The sequence below is a fragment of the Homarus americanus genome, unplaced genomic scaffold (genome assembly GCF_018991925.1).
Source record: "Homarus americanus isolate GMGI-L3 unplaced genomic scaffold, GMGI_Hamer_2.0 scaffold48406, whole genome shotgun sequence".
Taxonomy (NCBI): Eukaryota; Metazoa; Arthropoda; class Malacostraca; order Decapoda; family Nephropidae; genus Homarus; species Homarus americanus.
This window is the reverse complement of record NW_024753828.1, coordinates 2,420,370-2,443,747: the sequence shown is the minus strand read 5'-3', so window position 1 is coordinate 2,443,747 and position 23,378 is coordinate 2,420,370. Positions and strand designations below refer to the sequence as shown.

At 38.0% G+C, this 23,378-nt stretch overlaps 1 protein-coding gene across 4 annotated transcripts in view; it reads left to right on the top strand.

Annotated features, from left to right (window-relative positions):
• LOC121855535 overlaps nucleotides 1-22,836 on the top strand; it is a 71,732-nt gene extending 48,896 nt beyond the window's left edge. For 2 of the 4 annotated variants that reach the window (XM_042350515.1, XM_042350517.1), the window contains exons 7-8: nucleotides 8,017-8,192; nucleotides 11,581-22,836. In XM_042350515.1, the coding sequence (XP_042206449.1) occupies nucleotides 8,017-8,192; nucleotides 11,581-11,691 (287 nt within the window). In that variant the 3' untranslated portion in view covers nucleotides 11,692-22,836. The remainder of the gene's footprint in view (nucleotides 1-8,016; nucleotides 8,193-11,580) is intronic. The other 2 variants (XM_042350516.1, XM_042350519.1) reach the window with 2 other exon arrangements.
• Nucleotides 22,837-23,378: the final 542 nt, after the last annotated feature.

Genomic DNA, 23,378 nt, shown 5'->3' with positions numbered 1-23,378 from the left:
ACCTACTGCCGTCGTTTCCACCGAACGGAAGCGTTTAACGGCGGGCATAGGGCACGTTGGCAACACTGCAGTCAGGTGGAGTGGTAAAGACGTCACTGCTGTGTCATACTTCACATTGCGACTTTTAAGGAGCAGTCTCTTACAGCCTTAGTTGACACCTACGGCATGCATGCGCCTCTGCAGAATTTGTCTTATGAATAAAGAGAAAACTATAAAGATAAAAATAAGAACAAAAAGTGTAGGAGTATATTGTATGTGGAAGACAAATGTTTATCTGGAAGCAACGGGCAGAGGGGTGAGGGGTAGCATGGGTGGGTGGCTCTCTCCCACAGGATTCATTTACAGTACTTATTACGTTTATCCTCCTCACCACTGATAGGCTCGTTAGCCGCTTGGGCGATCGTTTACGTCTTTTACGCACTGTTGGCAAGCACTGGCTCCTAAATGTATCTGAACCTGCTCCAGTGTTGGTCAAGTCTGGTCTTGAAAGAGCTCACACTCGGTGCCGTCAAGCACTTTCTGGCAGATTGTTCCGAGAGTTCACAACTCTCACTCCGAAAAGTTAACCCTCACAGTTATCCGGACTTGCGGCTTCTTTAACCTTGAGCTGTGTCTCCTTGTGGGGCGAGCATCTACCAGCTCCAGGTAAGGACACTCAACTGAGTAGTCCCCTCTGAGATGCTTGTACACCTCAATCAGATCTCCCCTTGCCCGTCTGTAATACAAGCTAGGCAAGTTCAGGCGCTCCAGTCTCTCTGGGTAGCTTAGGTGCTGCAGTGCAGGCACCAATCTGGTGACCCTCCTTTGGACATTTTCCATCAGCTGACAGTCCTTAGCATAACACGGGGACCAGACGGGATGACAGTCCTCCAGGCGGGGAAGTACTTCACTCTTGGAGATCGTTACGAGGGGCGGACCCTCTAGATATCTGAACGACCTTCTTATAAGACTGAATAACTTAGTTGCCTGGTTTACCTTCTTCTCGCAATGGCCTGAGAACTTCAGTTGATTGTCAACATACACACCTAGGTCCTTTTCACATTCCGTTTCATTTAACGCAGTCTCTTCGTCCCGTTGGGACATATGATACTCCTCGTTACCGTTGGTACATCCCAGGTGCATCCTCTTACACTTCGTGACATTGAATCTCAGCAACCATTTCTTCGACCATTCTTGAAGCTCACAGAGATCCCTCTGCAGCTCTTCATAGTCCGCTTGGTTCTTAATTTCCCAAAATAACTTGGTGGCATTTCTCTCCTCCCTGCACTAGCAGGGTTTGGCTGGGGACTACTGCACCATCCTCGTCATCGCCACCTACTGCCACCGGCAGTCCCCCGCCCACCTTCGCACTAAAACAAAATTCAATCCATAAGAGCCTGCACTGGTAGATATAAGAATAGCACCATCCCATCTATTGTTAAAATAATAAACAGCTTCTAATTTATGTACTGTACAGCCCAGTAAATCACATGTAAGTTTGTTTATTTTCAGCCACCGGCTGCAACTCTATTAATAAATCGTTTATTCTTATTATTTTTTATTATTTTATTACCGGTATGTACAAATGTTTGCGGACGACTCCACTTCTTTATGCAATTCTACCTCAATTCTCATTTAATTTAGGATCATTTGGTGCCAGGTTGATAAAATATTATCCTAAAAGAATCAGCTTTCATGAAAAAAGAATCCCACACTGAACATCATGAGTCATTTCATACTCATTTGTTTACAAAGAACAAATAGCTGATCGGCTTACCACAATGTCTGTCTTCACTTACAAATTAGTACAGTAAAGTTGTGTATTATCATCACTTAATAAATACTATTGCGGTGTATTTATCACCATTTAATAAATACATGTACTATTGTAATGTATTTATCATCACTTAATAAGTATTATGCATGTGCACATACCCTGGTTTATTCATTAATAATTTTGCTTAGTCTACAAGTAGCCAAACTGAGTCATCATATAACAGCCAAAGGCAGTAAATAACGTTTTTAAGAAGGTATCTTCATATCAAATACTATTCAGTGTGTTATAGTGACCCCTGTTGTAAGCTGGTCTACTGAAGCCTCACACGAACTCATCTGAGTAAACCTTCTGATACACATTATCCTTTTATTTTCAAGTCCTATTACAAATTACATGCAGTATTATATCTTTTCTCTATTACTGAAGATGTTATATTAATAATTATGAACCATAAACCGTAAGAGGCCAATCATATGAGAATATAATAATGAATCAATAAATAAATAAATAAACCTGACGCATGTGGCAACACCTGATCAGCCCCGGTCTGCTTACATACTCAAGTGTCTTAGTTCTCAGTAGGCCTATAGTAAATCTGATTTGACCACTGGACAGTATTCAGTAAGTGTTGTTCATTTCATAATTTCTTTTTTATTTAATCTCCCTTTTTTTTTTAGTATTTCTAGTGACCAGAGCATCTCGGAGTACGAAAAAGGCGAAGTCTGATTTATCGAGGTTTTATGAGATATTTACAGGGAGCCCCACAAATTTGCAGGGGTTAGGTTCTCAAAATGGCTGCTAATAACATTTACAGAAGGGGGGTACAATTTTACTTCTGTATACAATGAAATGTATATTCCAGCTATGTGTTTGCCCTTAGGACAATTGTTTCTCTTACCTGTAGTATTGTATATATGTGTGGTGTGTGTTTGTGTGTACACACACACACACACACACACACTATTCGTTAGGTGACTGTAAAGTACCTGCTTTGTCAGTCTACTGTCGTCCATGCGGGTAACATGGCCAGTCCAGCGTTAGTGTTCATGGATAATGGTAGCCTCAATGCTCCTACAGTTGGTGTCAGCAAGAACGCTGGCATTTGTTCTCTGGTCTTCCCAGTGAACTCGGAGGCTGGAACGTAGACTACGTTGATGAAAGTTTTCAAGTGCCCTGAGGTGCCTCCTGTATGTGACCCATGTCTCACTGCCATTTAGTAGGGTGGGGAGGATCACTGCTCGATATACGTGCAACTTTGTGGATAATTTTAGTTCCCTACAGCTGAAGACACGATTTCGCAGTCTGCCCAAGGCGTGAGATGCACATCTAATCTGATGCTGAATTTCTTCATCGATGTCTGGTGGTGGACAGGTGGGAGTCGAGATACCAAAAGTGGGCAACATTAGGGAGTGTAGTACCGTTAAGCTGGATGGATGATGGAGGTGTCTGAACCAGAGGCAGGTTGAAAGAGAATCTGAGTTTTACGTACATTCACCTCAAGGCCGAAGTGTGCATACGTGTCTGCTTAAGTGTTCAGGATCTCCTGTAGGTCGTGTTCAGTGTGAGCAACAAGGGTGAGGTCGTCTGCATACTGAAGTTCAGTAATGGAAGCTGCCAACACCTTCGTTCTTGCCTGGAGTCGTCCTACAATATGTTGAAAAGACCCCCGTTACCCAGTACTCGATGTTCACACCGGTGGCTAAATTGGCACTGGCACGAGTAAGGAAGGCAGCCAAGAAGATGGAAAAGAGACTTCGTGCCAGTGCACACCCTCGTTTAACCCCTGTTTGGATGGGGAAGAACTGGGTGCCGTTGTGCAGGACACTGCCGTTCATGCCATCGTGGAGTTGCCTCACAAAGGTGATGAATTTTGGTGGGTAGCCAAAACGGCTGAGTCACCAGAGGGCTTCCCTGTTGACCGAGTTGAAGGCCTTGGTTAGCTCGATGAAAACCATGTACAGGTCACGACGCTGTTCTCTGCACTTTTCCTGTATCTGGCGGGCAGCATAGATCATGTCAGTGGTGCCACGTGATGGTCTAAAACCTAATTGAGATTCTGGGAGGAAGTTTTCCCGCCTGAGGAAGAAGTCTGTTTAGGAGGACTTGGGCGATAATCTTGCCAGCTACGGAGAGCAGCGAGATCCCACGATAGTTAACACAGTCTGACCAGTCCCCCTTGTTCTTTTAAATATTGACAATGGAGGCATCTTTAAGAGCTTGGGGGATTTCCTCCTTTTCCCATATATTCTCCAGGAGAGAGTGGAGACGGATGATAAGCAGAGGTTCTACTGCTTTATGCACCTTGGCTGGGATTCCATCAGGCCCTGAGGCTTTGTTATTTTTCATCTGTTTGATGGCAGTAGCTACCTCATCCAGGGATGGAGGATAGTTGAGGTGGGTCAGCTCTAGATGCTGAGGGACCTGCTGGGTAGTCAGGACATCTACGTCAATGTTTCGGTTGTGCAATGAATGGTAGTGCTTTTTCCAGCTGTGAAGGAGGCCTTCGTCGTCTTTCATTATTTGGTTACCATCAGATGAGCGCAGGGAGGCTTTGCCATAAGTGACTGGCCCATAAAATGTTTTAGTGGAAATGAAAAATTCGTGCATCTTGTGCTAATCTGCAAGTTTTTGTGTTACACATGCTTTATTTTTAAGCCAGTCATTCTTTAGATTGCGAAGTTCCAGCTGGGCTGCCGCTTTCTTCTTGCGGAAGGTATCAGCTTTGGTCTGAGACTGAGGGTTGTTCTGCCAGTCAGTAAAAGCAGCACGTTGTAAATCGATGTGTACTTTGATTGCCTCATCATTTTCATCAAACCAGTCGTGGTTATTTATTTTGAACTGGCCGAGGGTCTCTCTGCAGGTCTTTGTCATAACAGTATTAAGAGTATCCCATTCGGCACTGGGATTCACGTTGTTTGCTTTTGGGCTGTTTATAAGCCGATGTTTGAGCTGCTCTCTGAAAGTATGTGCTTCCGCTGGATCCTCCAGTATTGAAACCTCTTCTGGAGGCTTGCTGCCTTTGCCGTTTTGGGGCAACGTGAAGTGAGCTTGGATTTGATGAGTCGATGATCAGTGTCACAGTGGTCTGAGCCACGCATGGCGCGGGTGATGAGCACATCTCAGCGATCTCTTTCTCTGACAATGATGTAGTCAATGAGATGCCAGTGTTTCGATCGTGGATGTTGCCACGAACCATTGAACTTGTCGGCCTGCCTAAACAAGGTATTGGTGACAGTGGGGTCGTGTGCAGCACACTTGCTGATGAGAAGTAGGCCGTTGGGATTACACTTGCCTAGTCTATTTCTCTCAATGGTTCCCTACCAAATGTTAGCATCTCTGCCAATTCTGGCATTGAAGTCACCAAGGAGCACAACCTTGTCTTCTTTAGGGATAGAGGTTAGCACTCTGTCGAGGTCGGCATAAAAGGCCTCCTTGATGTCATCCTCTGCATCCAGTGTTGGGGCTTAAGCACTGATGAAGAAGGCATGATGTGAATGATACAGTGGGACTCGGAGCGTCATGAGGCGCTTGTTGATCCCAATAGGCATTTCAGTTAGCCTGTGTAGGATGCATTGGCAGATGACAAAGCCAACTCCATAAATGCTGTTTCCCTCCGCAGCAGGCTTACCCTTCCAGAAGAAGGTGTAGCCAGACCCCCGTTCTGTGAGTTGGCCCTCATCTGGGAGCCGGGACTCACTGATGGCTGTCGGTGTTATACCTAGCCAGCTCTTTTGCCACAAGGGCAGTTCTTCTTTCAGGATGCACATTTGTGCCAGTATCCAGAAGGGTCCTGACATTCCATGCAGCGACCATAAGAGTTGTATAGTTTGTTTTTGTTTGGACCTGTGATTTTGATGGTGTTTTTGGCCGCATAAGGATGACCTTACTGGGTGCGGTTGCCCAGTCAGGTTGGGTTTTTAGGCAGGCTATGTTAAAGCACCTTTTCTAGCCCCCTCCCTGTGTGGGGTGAGCACAGTGGCTCCTCGTAAGGGCTGCTCAGTTGCACAGACAGGACCGGGTTGCACTACTGCCTAGATCCCAGTGCATAAACGACCATCTTATCTGCGTTGCCCATGTGCAGAGTTGTGACTAGAGACTCCCGGCAGTCATCTGTGCCTGTCTCCGTCGCCATAGGACTTTTGGGGTTATAGGGGTTTTGATGATAATGAGAGGTATGATGAGCTGGATGATGGCTGTACATGAGTTGATTTATGTGGTGAGGCAGGAGCGCAGGCTGCAACCACACATCTTGGCTCTCCCTTTTCCTGATCCAGTGGTGCAAGTGTTGCAATGACTGGGGAGAGGGAGATTTTCAATGGACTGCTGATAGCCCAGATTTTTGGGTTTTGCCTTTGTAGCCTGTCCATCAGGCATTGCCTTCATCCGCTGATGTAGTTGTTGGGTTCCCATGGTGGTCACCTCTTCCACCTACACCGCCATTGGGGTCTGGTTGGAGGTCTGTAAGCATGTCTGCCTGATGCGGCGCTCCACCGCAGATTTTTCGTTTGGGGTTTACTCCTGTAGCCTTATACCTGCCAAGTTGCTTCCTTGTTTGCCACGAGGGCTAGCCAGTGGCGGCAGCTGAAAGCGAGAGGGAGCAAGAAGTGTTTGCACCTTAACACTAACATAATGCTGCCACACTAGACTCCTTTCACCACCCTGTGTATTGTGTGCACACAACACACACACATAGTACACATAAATAATAATTGGAAAATACTCTCACAAATAAGAAACAAATTTCTTAAAAATGTGATAGTCTCCCCTTAAGTCCGTGCCCTATTACTAATATTATTTATTTATATGTGTTTTATGTGTGTGTCTACACACACACATTTACAATAAAAGTAAATTAATTTACTCTCTCTAGAACAAATGGCTTTCTGTCCCAGCTGCAAAAATGCCGGTAACTTTAAAACTATCCACAGACATTCTTGGGTACATCCAGGGTGTCATCCGCGAATAACCGAGAACCGCAAAGTAAAAATCCGCGAATTTGGGGGGCTTACATGTGCCTTGTGTCCTGTGTGTAGTGAAAAGATTGACAAATGGTAAATCACTATTTTTTTTTTAATTATTATTACAGTGGTCCCTCGGTTAACGAACGGTTCGATTAACGAAATTTCGGTTAACGAATTTGCTCCCATAGGAATTTTCAGTTCGATTAACGAACAAAACTTCGATTAACGAAAGCCTTACGAGAAACACGTTTTGTTGTGCACATCAGCTGATCGGCTAGTCCACCAATACAGTAATTGGTTTTATGTTTAAATTCGTTTCCAGTGACGTAAATGTCAAGAAGGTTGTGCTCTTTAATATTTTTGCATTTTTTATATTAAAATTATTTGTCATTCTAAAATTTAGTTAACATATTGATAGTATAGACAGTACAGGGAACAGTTTTTGTGCGCCCATCAGCTGATTGAATCGCCCAACAATGCTTCTCAGTTTAACTTTGTTTACAGTGGAGTGAACATCAAGTTTGGTCTCTTGAATATTTTTGCATTTTTTACATTAAAATTATTGGTCGTCATTCTGAAATTTAGTTAACATATTGATAATATACAGTGCAGAAATTATTATGAAACACGAAGAAGGCATTAGAATCAATGCACTCTGTAAAGAATATGGCATGTCATCATCGACTGCCTCTACAATCAGCTGTTTGATATGTAAACAAAGCTGCAGGGAATACGACATACACACCTCAAAGTAAGTTAAAATACAGAATTCTTTTGTTTTTTACTTATTATTATACAGAATACTGTACAGTACAGTACTGTATTTAGTTTATATTTAATGTTTTGTTAATTCTATTACTGGTATACAGTACTTTGTATATACTTTTTCTGTGAGTTGGAACCAATTACCCAATATCCCATTGAAATAATAGATTCGGTTAACGAAATTTTCGGTTAAAAATCGAGGGACCACTGTATTTTTATTTATTCCTCTCATTTACTGGTACTTAATATATATTATTTTAAGTACTAAGGATAGCTCCTTTTTAGGAGAGCATCATAAGCAAGGGGATAGACAAAATCACATGTATATCAATATCATGCCAAGCATAACTTACTTTCACCAATATTGTGCTGTGCTGTCATACTAGTGAAACACTTACAGTTGTTGAACCAGTCCCCTTACCCTACAATTTGCTTTTCATTTTTCCAAATTATTGTCTATGTAAATTTTAAGCTGTGGACCTTTATCAGACTTGAAAAAATTGATGTTAAATTTATAATATCACACCATTTCAGCAGCACCTGCTCCCACTCAAGTAACTCGACAAGTGAAGCGATTTGGTCCCAAGAAGCGATATGGTTCAGGGAATAAGTCGGGAATTAATGGAACATCACCATGCTCTGGGTTATCTAGTAGTGATGGCGTCAGCATCAATATTGAAGATTGCTGTCAGATGACTATGTGTGAAACTGTAAGTCTTTAAATACTTCATTACTTTAGATAAGAATATTATGTGAGAGAATTATTTGTTTAAAGAAATGAGAAATGGTAGTTCATTTGCATTTTGTTGGAACTTTCTTGGAATTTTTTTCTGGAAAATGGGCCTGTTTTTCATCCTCGGAAACTTGTTCGTAGACCCGGAAGGGAGACTTTTCCCAGAATTTTTCCATCCCAATTTCAATTCTGACTATTGAGAGTTCCAAGGCTTGGGGATTCTGGTTAACGGGAAGATGACTATATTACCGGATTGTATTATAATTTTTAATTTGCGAATAAGCGGGGTATGCTTTGTGAATGTCGAATAGGGGTGTTAAAATATCAATTGTGGATAAGCGGGTTTGCAAATAATGAGGTATTCCTGTACGTCATTTGTTTCGCATATATGTTGTCTGTATCATCCACTACCTGTATTGTATAATAAATCTGTTTGTATCAGAATATGATGCATAAATAGTGTTAAAAACTTCTACTATAATATTAAATAACTAGAATAAGTACAGGTTGACCACATAATTTCCAGCAGTCGATGATCCGGACAAATTAGGGTGATGGAATTTCAAATTAATCGCACATCTCTTACTGTAGTTTGAATTATTTTTCAACCTGGAATTTTGGCTAGTTATACTGAACAGGGCGTCCTCGCTTAACTTCGGGGTTACGTTCCTGAAAACGTGACGTTAAGCGAATCAATTTTCCCCTTAAGAAATAGATAAAATACGGGAGTTACGTTTCTGAGCCTCCCTTTGTTCCATGAAAAAGGTTACATATACAGAAAATCATTGCCATTTCTATAGAAAATAGTAGACAAAGTATAGAACTACAGTACAGTCTCTCCTCAACTTACAACGGGGTTCCGGACCAACGACCAGGTCGTAAGTCGAAAATCGTGGGTCGAACTATAAACGAGGAGTATCATAAATTAACGATTTCTTGGTCAAAAAATCAGGGTCGACCTATAAACGAGGGGGGGTTATAGACGAGCATATACTATATACGGTATAGAGTGGGGTATGCTATAACGAACGGATCCTACTACGAATATTCCTAAAACGAACGGTTTTACCTATAAAATTGAGAATGCTATAACGAACGAAACTCCTACAACGAACATTATTTAATTTTTTTTTTTTCTAATTTATTGTTTTTTTATTACAAATATTAATGATATTCTTCATTTCAGGGGTTTAGATGCATATTTATGCACTTTTTTACAATTTTATATTATATTTTTCAGTGTTAAGTGGTTGTATTTGGGGGCCTGGAACGGATTAATCCTATAACGAACGAATGCTATAACGAACAAGGTTCTAGAACCAATTAGATTCGTTATAGCATACCCCACTGTATATATATATAGGACTCACAGTATTACTGCATAATACCAAGACACTTATAACACATCACTCTTTCTTAATAAGGGAGGGATGAATTAGGACTCTTATTGACAGTTACAGTGAACCCTCACTTTACGCGGTTAATTCAACCCTCGGCGGCCCGCGTAAAGTGAGAAACGCATAAAGTGAACAACATAACTTATGGGATTAATTGAAATAGAGACCGGGCCGACCCCCAAACTCCACTTTTTCAGACACAATACCTACGTTGTAGTAAAAATAACTTCTTAATTTTATGATGGTATGCACACACAATTAATAATTAAGAGAAATATCAATAATATTAGGTTTTTTAACACTTACATTAGTAGAAAAGATGGCTGGGCACACGGGGATGGGGGGTTGGTTCCGAGGCAGAGGGCAGATTATTGGCCCTCACCTGTATCACTTGTATCACTATCCACCACAGAGGCTTGCAGGGCCTCTTTGTCAAACCCCTCAAAGTCCATATAAGTTCATATCCTCACTATCATTATCACTATCACTTACTTGGGCTGGCTGTGGTGGGTGGCGGGTGAAGAACTCGGTAATGTTTTGATGACTGGGCGACCTTGTGCGCACCCTGCTCGCGCCGCTCTCCGCATAAAAGGGTACACACACCGCGGAAAGTGAGCATTCCGGTTTCAGCAGGGTACCACGTAAACGTGGAAACGCGTAAAGTGGGACCGCTTAAAACGAGGGTTGACTGTACTGTATTTATTGGATTAAGGTTTAACAGCTACACTTCAAAATATTAAACCTATGTTCCTAGCTAGTTAAACGGGGACCACGTATCTCACAACAAATGGGGGCATAAGGATTTACCAAATAGAATATACCAAAATACCTGCCACCACCGACATCCCACACCTCCCTACACAGACTGCTATTCAAACCGAGTGAGCCCACAAGGAACGCCAAAACTTCCATGACGTCACGCCTCATAGGCTTTCTCATTGGTTGAAGACAGGCCTAAGGCTTTCATACTATTGGCTTAAAATTGGCGGGAACTCTCAAGTGGCGGGAAACTCATGACATTGTTACATGGGGGTTAGACCAAGCACAGCGGCTATGTCCACAGCACGTTCCCCTTTTTCAAATCGGGTTAATACATCCATTTTCGTAGCAAGGGTAATGGTCTTGCATTGCCTCTTCACTACACTAGCATCAGTAACACTTGATGGGCGCTTGGAAGCCATTTCGAATGGTTAGAGTACAGTTTTAGAGCAAAAACACTTGAGCACACATGAATGATGTGAAGTCGTAACAGAGACTGGCTTGGCGTCGCTTGGGGATGCTGTGACGTTCCGTGAGTGAGGGCAGCGCACCGAGCCGAGAGAGCTTAGCGTTGCCAGGCAAGAGCAGATGTTGCTCGGCAAAAAGTAGTCTGTAACGACACAAAACGACTGTGTTTTATTTATTTAATTATTTACTTTTTACTCAGTTATATGCACACATAATCCTATATAGATATTGTGATAAAAAAGTAAAAGAAATCATTCTCATAAGGTCAAAACATAAAGGGAATAAACATTTCTTCAGTCTGCAGGTATAGCACACAGAGTCAGGGAGCAGCATGGAGGATCTTAGCTGCTGGTTGTTTCCTGTGTCCCTGTGTAATGAAACGATTGCCAAATGGCAATGCAGTACAGCAGTTTTACTTTTAGAGGGGGTCCTCGTTTTCCAAGGCTATCAGGGAGTGTGCTACTGTATACAGTAGCTATATTATCTCTTAAGAGTTGGTAACCGGCAGGATTCTTTTGTTTTATATATTATTATTTTTATTCATTCCTCATATTTACTGGCACAGTATACACGCTACACAGTTCAGGCTGGCAATCACCAAGCTGACTCAAGAGATGTATCTGGCTGCTTTCTGTATGCCGTAATGTCACACACACACACACACACACACACAAAGCCCCAGTTATTATTTATTATCTGTATATCATTAATATTTCTACTGATTAATTTATTTTTCCACAGCCATGCTATACCAGTATGAAACGAGAAGGAAAAGGGTACAAGATATCTGAAAACCATCTCATCAGATGTGAAGATAAAAAGGGCCTCTTAGATGATTGTGGAGACATCTGAAATTTATAGATGTTTTAAAATTGAGAATTCACAGTGGAAATGAGTCCACTGTGCTGGTACACAAATGGAAACTTAATTGAAAGGTTATTTCAGGTGAGTTGTGTACAGATCAAAGGCTGTGATATTACCTTGACTCTGGTCAGGGTTCTGCAAAGATGTACATGGTTATGGTGGTCAGAGTATGTTGTTCATTTGTTAAGTTCATTGTTGTGCATAGCATTATTTTTTATTTCATATTTCATTGGTAATTGTTGGAACAGATATGCAAGTGAAACCATTTCTGAATATGTTGAGTATCTTTAACTGATCATAGTAGCAGGTACTTCTCCATAATACCCAATACTATACCCAGTGAACTACAGTACAGCATCTCTCCTGTCAGTTGTAAAATACAGGGTACTGATAAAAATTAACTACAGTACAGTATATTAAAGGAGACAAATTACTAGGCAAAACAGTGCAGTGTGTATATATATATATATATATATATATATATATATATATATATATATATATATATATATATATATATATATATATATATATATATATATATATATATATATATATATATATATATATATATATATATATATATTCCATTTGCTCAGTAATGCCTCCTTTTTCCATAGAAACACCTTACTATCGCAACTTAAGTATTTTCATCTGGCTAGCTCTAGACGATCACACACTTAGCTGAGTAAAATCAGTCGGTATTGTCAGAGTTACTCTGCATTGTAATCTCTCAACTGATATACACTTTCCCTCTTCACCTCTAGTAACACATCCCCCACCCCACGCACACATACTTGCACACCTCCACTCTCCCTCCTGCTCACTAGCGAATGCTTCGAATTTACACTTCAGAGTTCGGGGTTCACACCCCATTTAAAGAGAGCACTGGCAATGCTAAGTGATAAATGCAGGAGTGGAGCCAACTGTATGTGCACAGTACAGTAGAACCTCGATAAATTGGACTAATTGGGGCAGACCCCAGTCCAAAAAAAGTGAATATATGGGGTGGGGGGGATTTTTATTTGTATTTTTTGGTATTTCTGGTGACCAGAACATCTCAAGAGTCTGAAAAAAGCGAATTCCGATATATTTAACTCCGATTTATCGAGGTTTTACGGTAGTACTATATTTGGAAGCTTCATCTCCTAATTGCTACTATCCTCACCCTGGTCAAAGAGGTTTAATAAAATACAGTAGCCTCACATAGGCATCATCTTAAGTTTTACTGACACACCTTACTTCATTTGATTAAGCGCTTCAATTTTCATAATAATTGGCACATACAGTATACTGTAATTCTAAATGATTTTCATTCATGATGGATACTGTACTTAAAAATGTGATGGTTAACAGAAAATGTAAGATTTATTGTTGAACAAAAAGACAGACATTGTTAAAATCCAACTGTGTTGCTTTACTTTTCGTGCTAGATGGCATGTAGTTCATTTTCCTTCTTGTAGCAGGTGTAACTGAAATACTGAGTAATGTACTGTATGGCGTGTGTTACTGTTGTGTTGAGGTAGGAATGGTATCCAATTTTTATCCTCTACAGTGTAGAGACTACACCATATTCCAACCCATATACAGCTCCACTTTTACAATAGAAATATAAATCAAATTAATTAATACCTAAAAGTTGCCCTATCTTTGATGCACTTGATAAACTATTAGTAAATATTCATCATTTGCTCCAAGTTGACATGGCACAGTGTTACCATATAGGATGAGACTAGAGAAAGTCTACAGGTGAGATGTCAGGGTCCATTAAGAGTTACGTGCCAGTAGCTGGATAGTGTTGTGTTTAGGTCTGGGTGAGATTAAGATGGGTAAAGTCATGTGTTTTTGAGGAAGGAGGTTAGGCTACTCATTAAGTAACCTGGTGCTGGTGGCATGTAGCAGCTAGAAGGTGGCTAGTTAGGTCCCACAGTCTGCCTCCCATGTGACCACCTCCATGGTCTATGTGGTGATGGAGCATTTGTGCAAGCTCACAATCTGGATGTACATAAATGTGTGAGTGTGTGCATATAAGAATGTTTGTGTTTATAGGAGTGTACATGCTTATAAGTGTTTGTGCAAAAGACTGCATGTGTGTAAGATTAGGTGAATATATCTCTAATGTACAGTATGTGTATTTATACAGTACATTTGTATATTGTAGTGTGTATGATTAAGTGTAGATGAGGTTGTAATTGAGTTGATGCAAATATGTGTGTGTATCCAAATGAGTGTGTGTGCTTGTATGAATATTGTTGTAAAGCAGTACAGTTTGTGTGTTTTAAGACTTTTTGTGCAAATCTGTCAGTGTGTGTACAATGTACATGTGTGTTATGTATGTATGAGTATTTGTGTGTGTTGTTTGGTATACAGTATTTGTAATGGGAGATGTCAACTGCTACTCACCACTGTCAAGCAGCCATCCATTATGCAGGACATGAGACCACCACCACAGGTTGCCTTCTCTGACTATTGCCCCACCACATCACATGGCATCTCTCAATCCACTACCCATGGACTCATGTTTGTTTTCCTTGACAGTGAATCACAATCTTGTATGTAGGATGTATTACTGAGGGTATACTGTAATTGTTGCGAAGTGAATGTGTAGTTAAGAAGTCTCACTATAATTTCAGTGCTATTTTGGGACATTATTTTTGTGCTTTAGCCGAAGTTAAACATCTAATCATATTTTATATCCTTAATTATGAAGAATATTCACCATATTACCCTTTACACATCTAATATTTGGTGTAGCTTTACTGAACTTTGGAGTTCTTTCTGATTTAAGCCGAATTTTAATTTTTTTCTTCAAATTTTGCAGATTATTTAGCACCTTAGGCCATTTGATTGAATTGTAAGCATTGCTCTGGTCAACTGCCTAATGTCTCTGGCCAGTGTGTGCTTTGTGATTGATGAAATATGGTGTCACCCACAAAAATAATGTCCTTTTTGAATTGGTATGATATCAAACAAGGAATTTTGGCTATTACTGTATGTATATACATACAAACTAAAAGGTGAGCTTGACAAGGAGTTGGGGGTATTTCACTAGCTGCTTAGTGTAAAGAATCTGGAAATCAACACCTGTCTGATTCATGAATACATCACAGAACCCATAGTGTGTTAACCTTTTGACATTAAACACTTTACTGTATTCAGAAATTGGCAATAATATTCATATACTGTACTGTACTACTGTACTTTAAAAAAAAGTTATATCAGAAAACTGTTTTCATCCCAAGTTCCATTGTGGAATGGTGTTATAACTGTACCTGTTAATACCACCAGGCCATAACATCTCCTCTACCAGGGCCCCCCAGGCCTTCATGTGCAATATTATTAAACTGGAATTTACAGCTAAATCCCCAGCCAACTTTTGGCTTGATAATTATTAATTGAATGATTAAAAAATGAATTTGTCACCATGTTCCCATATTTTAGATTAATGGAGCTACTGTGTACTGCATAACATTTACAGTACAGTCAGCCCTTTTCCAATGCATATTCCTCCAATGTAGATTCGCTTATAAAGTACTGTATATGCAAAAATAATTGCAACCAATTATTTGCTGAATGCAGAAAATTTTAGTATACTGTACAGTATGTGGTACAATGTGTGTGCTCTTGTACTTTCTAGATCTGTCACCTTCCCCTCATTGTGTCTCACACTTGCACTCCTGCTCTCTCCCTCTCGTGTATGCTGTAGTCACACTAATCTATTTTGTCTCGAGTATATAAAAGATTTTGTGTGTACGTAATAATCAGGGAATCTACTCTGCTGTGTTCACCCAATCCTATTAGTTCCTCCAATGTGGATTTGCTAAATACGACGTTTTCGAGCAACCTAACCCCAGCGTTGGAGAATGGCTTACAATAATTAAAAATTAAAATTCCACAATTACAAAGGATAAAATGGTAATCTGTGTAGTATATCAGACCCACAAGAATGCAAGACATGTGTCTGGTGAATTTCTGTTGTGTAAGTGCAGCAAGTGACCCTATGTCATCCTTCCCCTTGTACTGGTGTTGTGATTTGAGATCAGAATGAATAATGACCTCTGAAATTACTGCATTTCCTGGGTGGAAGTTTCTGTATACAGTAATATGTCTGGTATATGCTTCTTGGCCATCACTAGCATGTGTTGTTTATTTTATATTCTAGTCTCCATTTTATTATTTATTTATTCAATCAGTTAGGGGATTTTGTTTCCTATGTTTTTGGCAAGTTTGTGTGGTCTAGTATGAATAGAATAATTTTTTATTTTTTGTTATGTCAATTGTCAGGTTGTAATGAGGTTCAAAAGTGCTCCAAGCTACAGGACCAAGTTGTGTATCAGTTGGCTCATTCACCTCATAATAGCCAAGGGATAAAGCGACTCATCAAGGGAGTGGGATATACCTGTACTGTACTGCCAACTTGTCTATCCTATGATGATGATGACACTCGCCCATCACAATTATCCTATACTTGTACTCCAGTAACAGGCTTTTAAAGAGCTACAAGGGAAACATGGCTATGAGATATGAGCTGAAATATGAGTACTATACAGTAGTATATTTTTATGTCGGTATTCTATTTGTGTTTGAGTTAGAATGAAATGTAAACATAATGTAAATACAGTACTGTAAACTGAATGACTTATGACACTAATTCAGATACAATGTACCAACTGTAACATACAGGTATTTGTTCTTAATTTGTTCATGGATGAAGATTGTTACTCACTTTATAGAAAAGGAATAATTAAACATTTTAATACAGTATCTATATTTATAGATACAATATGTGAAGTACAGTACTGTACTGGTATCTGTTTAATACAGTAAACTCTCGAAGATTCGGACCCGGGAAATCCGGATTTCGGAAGATCTGGACAAAAATTTTGGGGGTTCCGGGCTAAGAAGCCTCCTAGAAATTTCCCCAAGAAACATTCCCAAACCAGAGCAAAGAACATTTTAGGCCCGTGGGCGCTGCTTGACCCATCAGTTGCTTGGACACAGGTGCCTGAGGAGGTGGGAAACATAAACACAGTTGACAATTGTAGCTTGTGGGAATATTATTTCATTCACTCTAGTAATGCTACAATGTTTCTTATTATGTCATCATAGGTAAATACATGGTTTACATACGGTAATTTGTTTAGCACTACAATAGTACTGTATTTTTGTTTTTCTTACATCATTTATTATTCGCCGAAAATCCGGACAATCAGCTTTTCCGGATAGGTGGTCCCCCCCTTAGTCTGGATCTTCGAGGGTTCATTGTAATATATTGTTGGATATACTTTATGGTCAGTACTAGTCATTTACTAATGAAAATTGATAACCTTATTTTTAATTATATGCATAAATTTCATATCTTGGGAACACAACTGTAACCACAGGAACTGCCTTGTTACAAAAATTTTGATTTAGAGATACTGTATTTATATTTTTTTAAATGTCAACAATTGAATGTTATGACATCTCTATTACAGTACCTGTACATGATAAGCTTTGTAATAGTTTTGAGAAACATTTGTAATTAATCCTTATTGAAATACCTTTTGCTTGTACTGTATAGTCACTGAAAAAGGTCCTCTCAGTCCTCCGTCTCACCCCATGAACCCTGAGACTCATAAACCTATGAATCCAAGACATCACATAAATGACACACTGAGCCTAACAGTGTCTGGTGTCTCTGATTCACGAGTCTCGGAGTTCATGGATGGGACAGGACTTATATCCGTGACTACATTTTGTTTTTTTTGCAGACTTAATCTCTTGTTAATACAGTACTGTGTATGTATACAGATATGCCTATCAGTGTATGTACAGTATATCTATATGCTTACATATGTATTTATACTTACACAAAAGCTGTATATCATAATGGCTGTGATCTACCTCATATAAGAGTTTTGGCTTTATTGGATACGATAGTTTTTCCTTTTTTTTTCATATTATTGATGAAAACTAGTTATTACAGAGATGGCAAAAAAATTAAAATGTCTTGTATTAATATTGTCATTAAATACATGAAAACATTTCTGGGAAGTGATATAAAGGACGTGAAGGGGGGGACTTTATTTTATAAATTCTTTTTATTTTTATCAGGTGAGAGGTTAATACGATCTTAGTCAACTTAAAGTATTAGATCTATCAGCTACTCATATCATATTTTAACTTCTGATTTATCTTCAGAGCGAGAAATAACTTGTAAAGTTACATCACACATTAAAGTCCAGTAAACATAAGTGTAATCGAACAAGATAAAAATGCATATCCTAAGCGAGTGTTGCATTACAAGTTGATCCAAGAGCACTGCCAGGTGAAATATGATGCTTTACTTCTATTTTTCACTTGTAAAATTAGTTAAATATGATAAAATCATCACCTCTGGTTCATTCCTCCACCCTCACACATGTATATCTTGAAGGTAAAAATGTGCTGAGTGTTTTAGCTTTAAAGCACAAATGCATTTTTCTTTATTGTGCGTCTGCATAACACATGTATGGTATCTTTGTGTGCCAAAGCAGGCTTAGAATTTATGTACACTGTCTTCCTATGTATGGGCAGCTTCCTACTTACATGCATTATCTATATACAGTATTGGGTATCGGTTAATAAAGCATGGTTTGAAAAGTACCGTATACTAAAATAAAAAATTCTGCATTCACAATGAAATACTTAACAAATGTTTCAGGTCCAAAATTATTACATGGACTAAGAAATGACAGTCATCTTCCTCAGTTAAAATTTTTGGTTAATTGTCTTGGTGTATTGGTGTCCCAAAGGGTTTAGTGTGAACAAAGTATTGAATCTCAAATTTTCCTGTAACCTTCACCATACAGTACATTGCTTTACACAAAGAACGAGAACTTGTTTTAGTGTATGGATTGCACATATATTCTGTTAATATACCTTCATTACAGCAATTGAGACACTGCATTTAGGAAAGGCAAAGATTTTTGTTATAAAAGAGGTGTTAATAGTAATACAGTAATATAATAATGAGTATGGAGTACAGTAATAACTGTTCTGTTTATCTTTTTAACCTGTGCACATCCTCCATAAGCACTTGTAAATAAAGCTATTCAGATTAGGTAACTTTCTAAAATTTTCTGGTATGAATTAATGTAAAGTCTATTTTATTAGTTCATCTTTGTTACACTACAAAAAATATGTAACTAAACAAACTTAAATGACCTTGAGTAAAAAAATATTGCAATCTAAAATTGTCATGTATGGTATAGTATCCCCAAAAAGTATCGGCCAGGAGGGGTCCGATGACTTCTGAAATGTTACATGCAACTCGTGATGTCCCGGGAGGGTTGGTATCTGTGGCATACTGATCCTACTACATTTGGTAACTGAACATCATATTAATTATACTAAAATAAATACACATTGCATTGCTTATGTTAACCTATATACCAGAGTAAATGCATGTCCCAATATCTATCATCTGTGGTCCCATAATGTTTCACACAGTGTGTGGACAGATACTTTTTGGGGATATCCTGTACTGTACAAAGGACTCAAATTTAAGTTTCGTAGATCCAGTTGGAGTGGGCTTGATCTTGATTTATTTTCTGCAGTTCATTTTCTGGAGAGCTTTTTAACATTTGGCTTTCACAGGTTTTTAACACTAGTTGCAACAAAAGTTTGAAGTTTGAAGAGTATATTTGCAGAATATTTTTTTCTCCTAATATACGTATGTAGTTTACCAGTGTGCACTGGTAAAGACTACAGGTAATGAGGTTAAAATAGTTACCTGTTAACAAAGATCCTTTAACACTCTTTTCAGAAAATAAATTTGAATAAAGGTATACAGTATCTTGGTTATTGTAGTTGATTTATTAGAAAGAAAGTAGTTAAGTGAATCTACATTTAGTGAAATATTTTTTTTTATTGACATTCATATTGACAAAAAGTGACCCTATAATTGATCAATGAATTCACTATATCTGTGCAGTAAAAAATATTTACAAAATAATAAATTAAATGTATCTAACTAGAGATAGGAATGAAGAGACAACATACATGATGGAGTTGGGGGGAGAGTTGAATGTCTACTGGGCTGCAGGCTAACCAGTTTCATGCCATGTTAATATACTGTAGCTACATTATATGAATGTTCCCTAACTTATTAATTATGTTACAATGAAACTATGCAAAGGGAAGGTACATAAAGCAAGGGATACCTATACAATAATCTAAGCTTTCTTACCAAGATCTAGTGCCTAGAGCCAGTCTAATATCATGATTCTGGTTGCAATCAGGTTTAGAAATTGCTATCTCAATATAAATTTAAAGAAGCCATACAGAATCTTGATTAAACCTTGGTAACTAAATAAAAAAAAAATTGCTTGCATAGAGAATTGTACAGTACAGGGGTTACCGACTTAACGAATGTCTGACTTACATACGCCTGCTGATACGAACGGGGTTAAACTTGAAATTTACAGGATTTTATTGACCCGATGACCTTTTTTATTTTCATTTACTGAATTTTGTCATACTATTTCTTTTGTCTTAAATTAAGTGATTTTTTATGTATATAAAGACACGTTCAAATTCAACTTAAGAATTTCCTCAGAAATAGAACCTGTTCGTAACCCCGGTGACCCCCCTGCACTGTACGTGTGTAATTGCTAATTATACAATAATAAACCTTTCACCTATTTTTCATTTTGGAGTGAAATTATTTATATGAATGTGAAAAAGTATAAAACTTCAGATGTAATAAGTGAAACACAGTTTTGTTTGCAAGTAATTAAATTAATTACCTTCAGTAATGTAACAAGTGGAACACAGCTTTGTTTGCAAGTAAGTTATTTACCTTGGGGAAAAAAATATCATACAACTGATTCCAACACTTATCCATCCAATTTCATAACAAAATTAGTAGTTGAAGGTTTTTTGAAAATCAATCAATTTTATGTTTTAGTATTAGATACTTACTAGTAACAATATATGTAATTCAAAAGTTTCTCTCCTCAAGAAGTGGAAGAAGCTGTTATAGTGCACTAATTTTATAATTAAAAAAAAGAAAGATTAATAATAAGTGGTGGTAATGTAATAATTATATTTAATTTAAAATTACTTTTTTTAATTGATCTGTTTAAATAACTTAATGGTATATATACAGTATATGTGGGATTTAACAATTCATGTGTTTATTTTGATTTGTGTTAATGTTGGGAATGCACAAAGATTACCGTCTTAATGAATATATATGTAGCATGATCTCATGCTTGTAATGAAATGGTTGTATGGTCTTCAGGCTGGTTCATTGTAGCGCTCCAGAACAAATTTTTCATGGTAAAACTTTTTTTTTTGTTTAGTCAAGAAATCACTCATTTGGAAGTCAGTTACATGAAAGTTCTGCCTATATCCCAAATATGGTATCTAGGTATAGAGCAGGAGTAATTCTTTACATCATGATCTTGGCTTCCTCCTCCTTCCACAGACTGTCTTAGGACCTTGACTTATTTGGTCTATTTCCTACTGTTTGGAAGCCACAGAAATGGTAGAAAGAATGGGAGTACTGTACCAGTTTATGCTATTAACATTTTGAGGTTATGTGATTTTTAATAAACACTTGCACTAATATATTTATGCAAGAAAACTTTGGTTGTGATGAAATGCAGTGCTAAGTTTTAAGTGGTTATGTATCCATGATTAAGATATCAAGAACTGCATATATCGCTGTCTTGCTTACACATATCATTCTTATGTATTGTATTTTTTATTAAACTCACTTAGCCTCAAGTTGTACTAAAAATATAGTCATTGTCTACATACAGTCAGTATTTGTATAAAGCTTTCACTTATTTGTAAACAATGCATTTCTAAATTATTTTATTATTTATGTACCTGGTACTACAGACTGTTATTACAGAATTACTTGAAATCTGTTTTACTGTACTGTATACAGTACAGGTAATTATGTGGCATTTGAGTTATGGAGAATGCGAGAAATTCATCCCACATAAATTTTACTAAGTCTGGTTTTGTTGATTCATATGACATTTTTAGAAAACTAAACATAAAAGAATGAAATATTGAACTTAAATTGATTTACAGTATAGGCAAGACAAATACTATAGATATTTCTAGTGAAAAAGCTGCTGCTTAAATTGCTCTTGTATTAAAGAAAATTTGGGATGTGTGTGTTTTATTGAAAAATACTTTTTCAAAGGTTATTAGTTATGTTTCTCTCCGATTTACTCTATAAAACATTTGATTTTGATGGGTAATAATGTAATTCCCAAACAAATAGGTATGAAAAAATATATTCATGGAAACTATCTGTAACAAGTTTATATACAGTAATCTGATTGTTAAGTTCATACAGTACTGCATTCTAAAAACTTTATATATATATATAAAAATAATGGTGCAGTCATATTGTTATTGTGATGCTCGTAGTACTCTGGACAATCTTGTAACCACAGTGAAACTTTACCTAGATACAAATGTAATCCAAAGGAAATAACGATATATTGTATATATTATTTTAAAATGAACAGGTATGATTTTCATTGTGGAAGATTACAATAGTCCTAATGTGTTGCCTTACCTCGCTCATCCTAAGAAAGGATAGTGATATTTTTGTATGCAAACATTCTGGTCGTGTATTTTACAGGTGAACAGGTCACAGGTCGACACCAAGATGGGTCACCTTGGGGATCTGATTAGTCATTGCTGGAATCAGTGTGTGGGCTCTCCAGATGAGAGACGCATTGAACCAGTTTAATTAACTTAGGGATAGAGTATATGTTATACAGATCAACTGTTGGTGCTTCATCATTCAGGAGACAATCTCGACTACTTCTGGCTCTAAATCAAATGTACATGACAGTGTTTCAAATATCCATTACTATGGATACCATAGCACCTAATAGTTATCTTATTGGTTTGTGAGGTAGTTTTGGGTTTATGAAAATATCAGATTCTTCAAACCCTTTGTTTTCATTGAAAAATTTATTTAAAGTTATGTTGTACTGTATATGCATTAGATAGATAAATCAATTACAAAATATTAGCAAGAAACTACCCCAAATTATAAAGTATATGGTAAATTTGTAACTAAATTTTCAATTTCAGGGATAAGAATTTTTTTGATGCAATAAAATGTTGATCTTTTCAGTAATTTTTTCTCAATCCTACTATTTGGACCTTGGGATCACTTGATTAATGATACAATCATATGAAAAGTATAATCCTTTATTTTAGACACCATGAAACTCAAGACGGTGGAATGCACTGGTTCCTGAAAAACAAAATTACTTTTATTCAGCTGCACAACTTTTCATCTTCATACTAATAAATGTTGCTAAGAAACAACCAAAATGGGATTCAATTTAGACTCATAAATAGTGTGCTATATTAAGCCTTTCAAAAGGCACAGCATGCCCCTACAATTTGTAGCCTATTATATGCTGATGACACCCTGGATGTATCCAAGAATGTCCACGGGTAAATTTAAAGTTGGCGTCATTTTCGTGCACGGGGAGCCAGATGTGGTGAACGACTGCTGGCTTCCCCCACAGTCAACCAGGATGTGCAGCACATCGTCCAGCTTGCTCGTCAAGTGGGAGGTGAGGGGTTCACCAACCCTCAGGAGGAAGAGGTGCAAGAAGAACTCCTGGGTCACGCTGAGGAAGAGCTGGCACTCATGGACATGT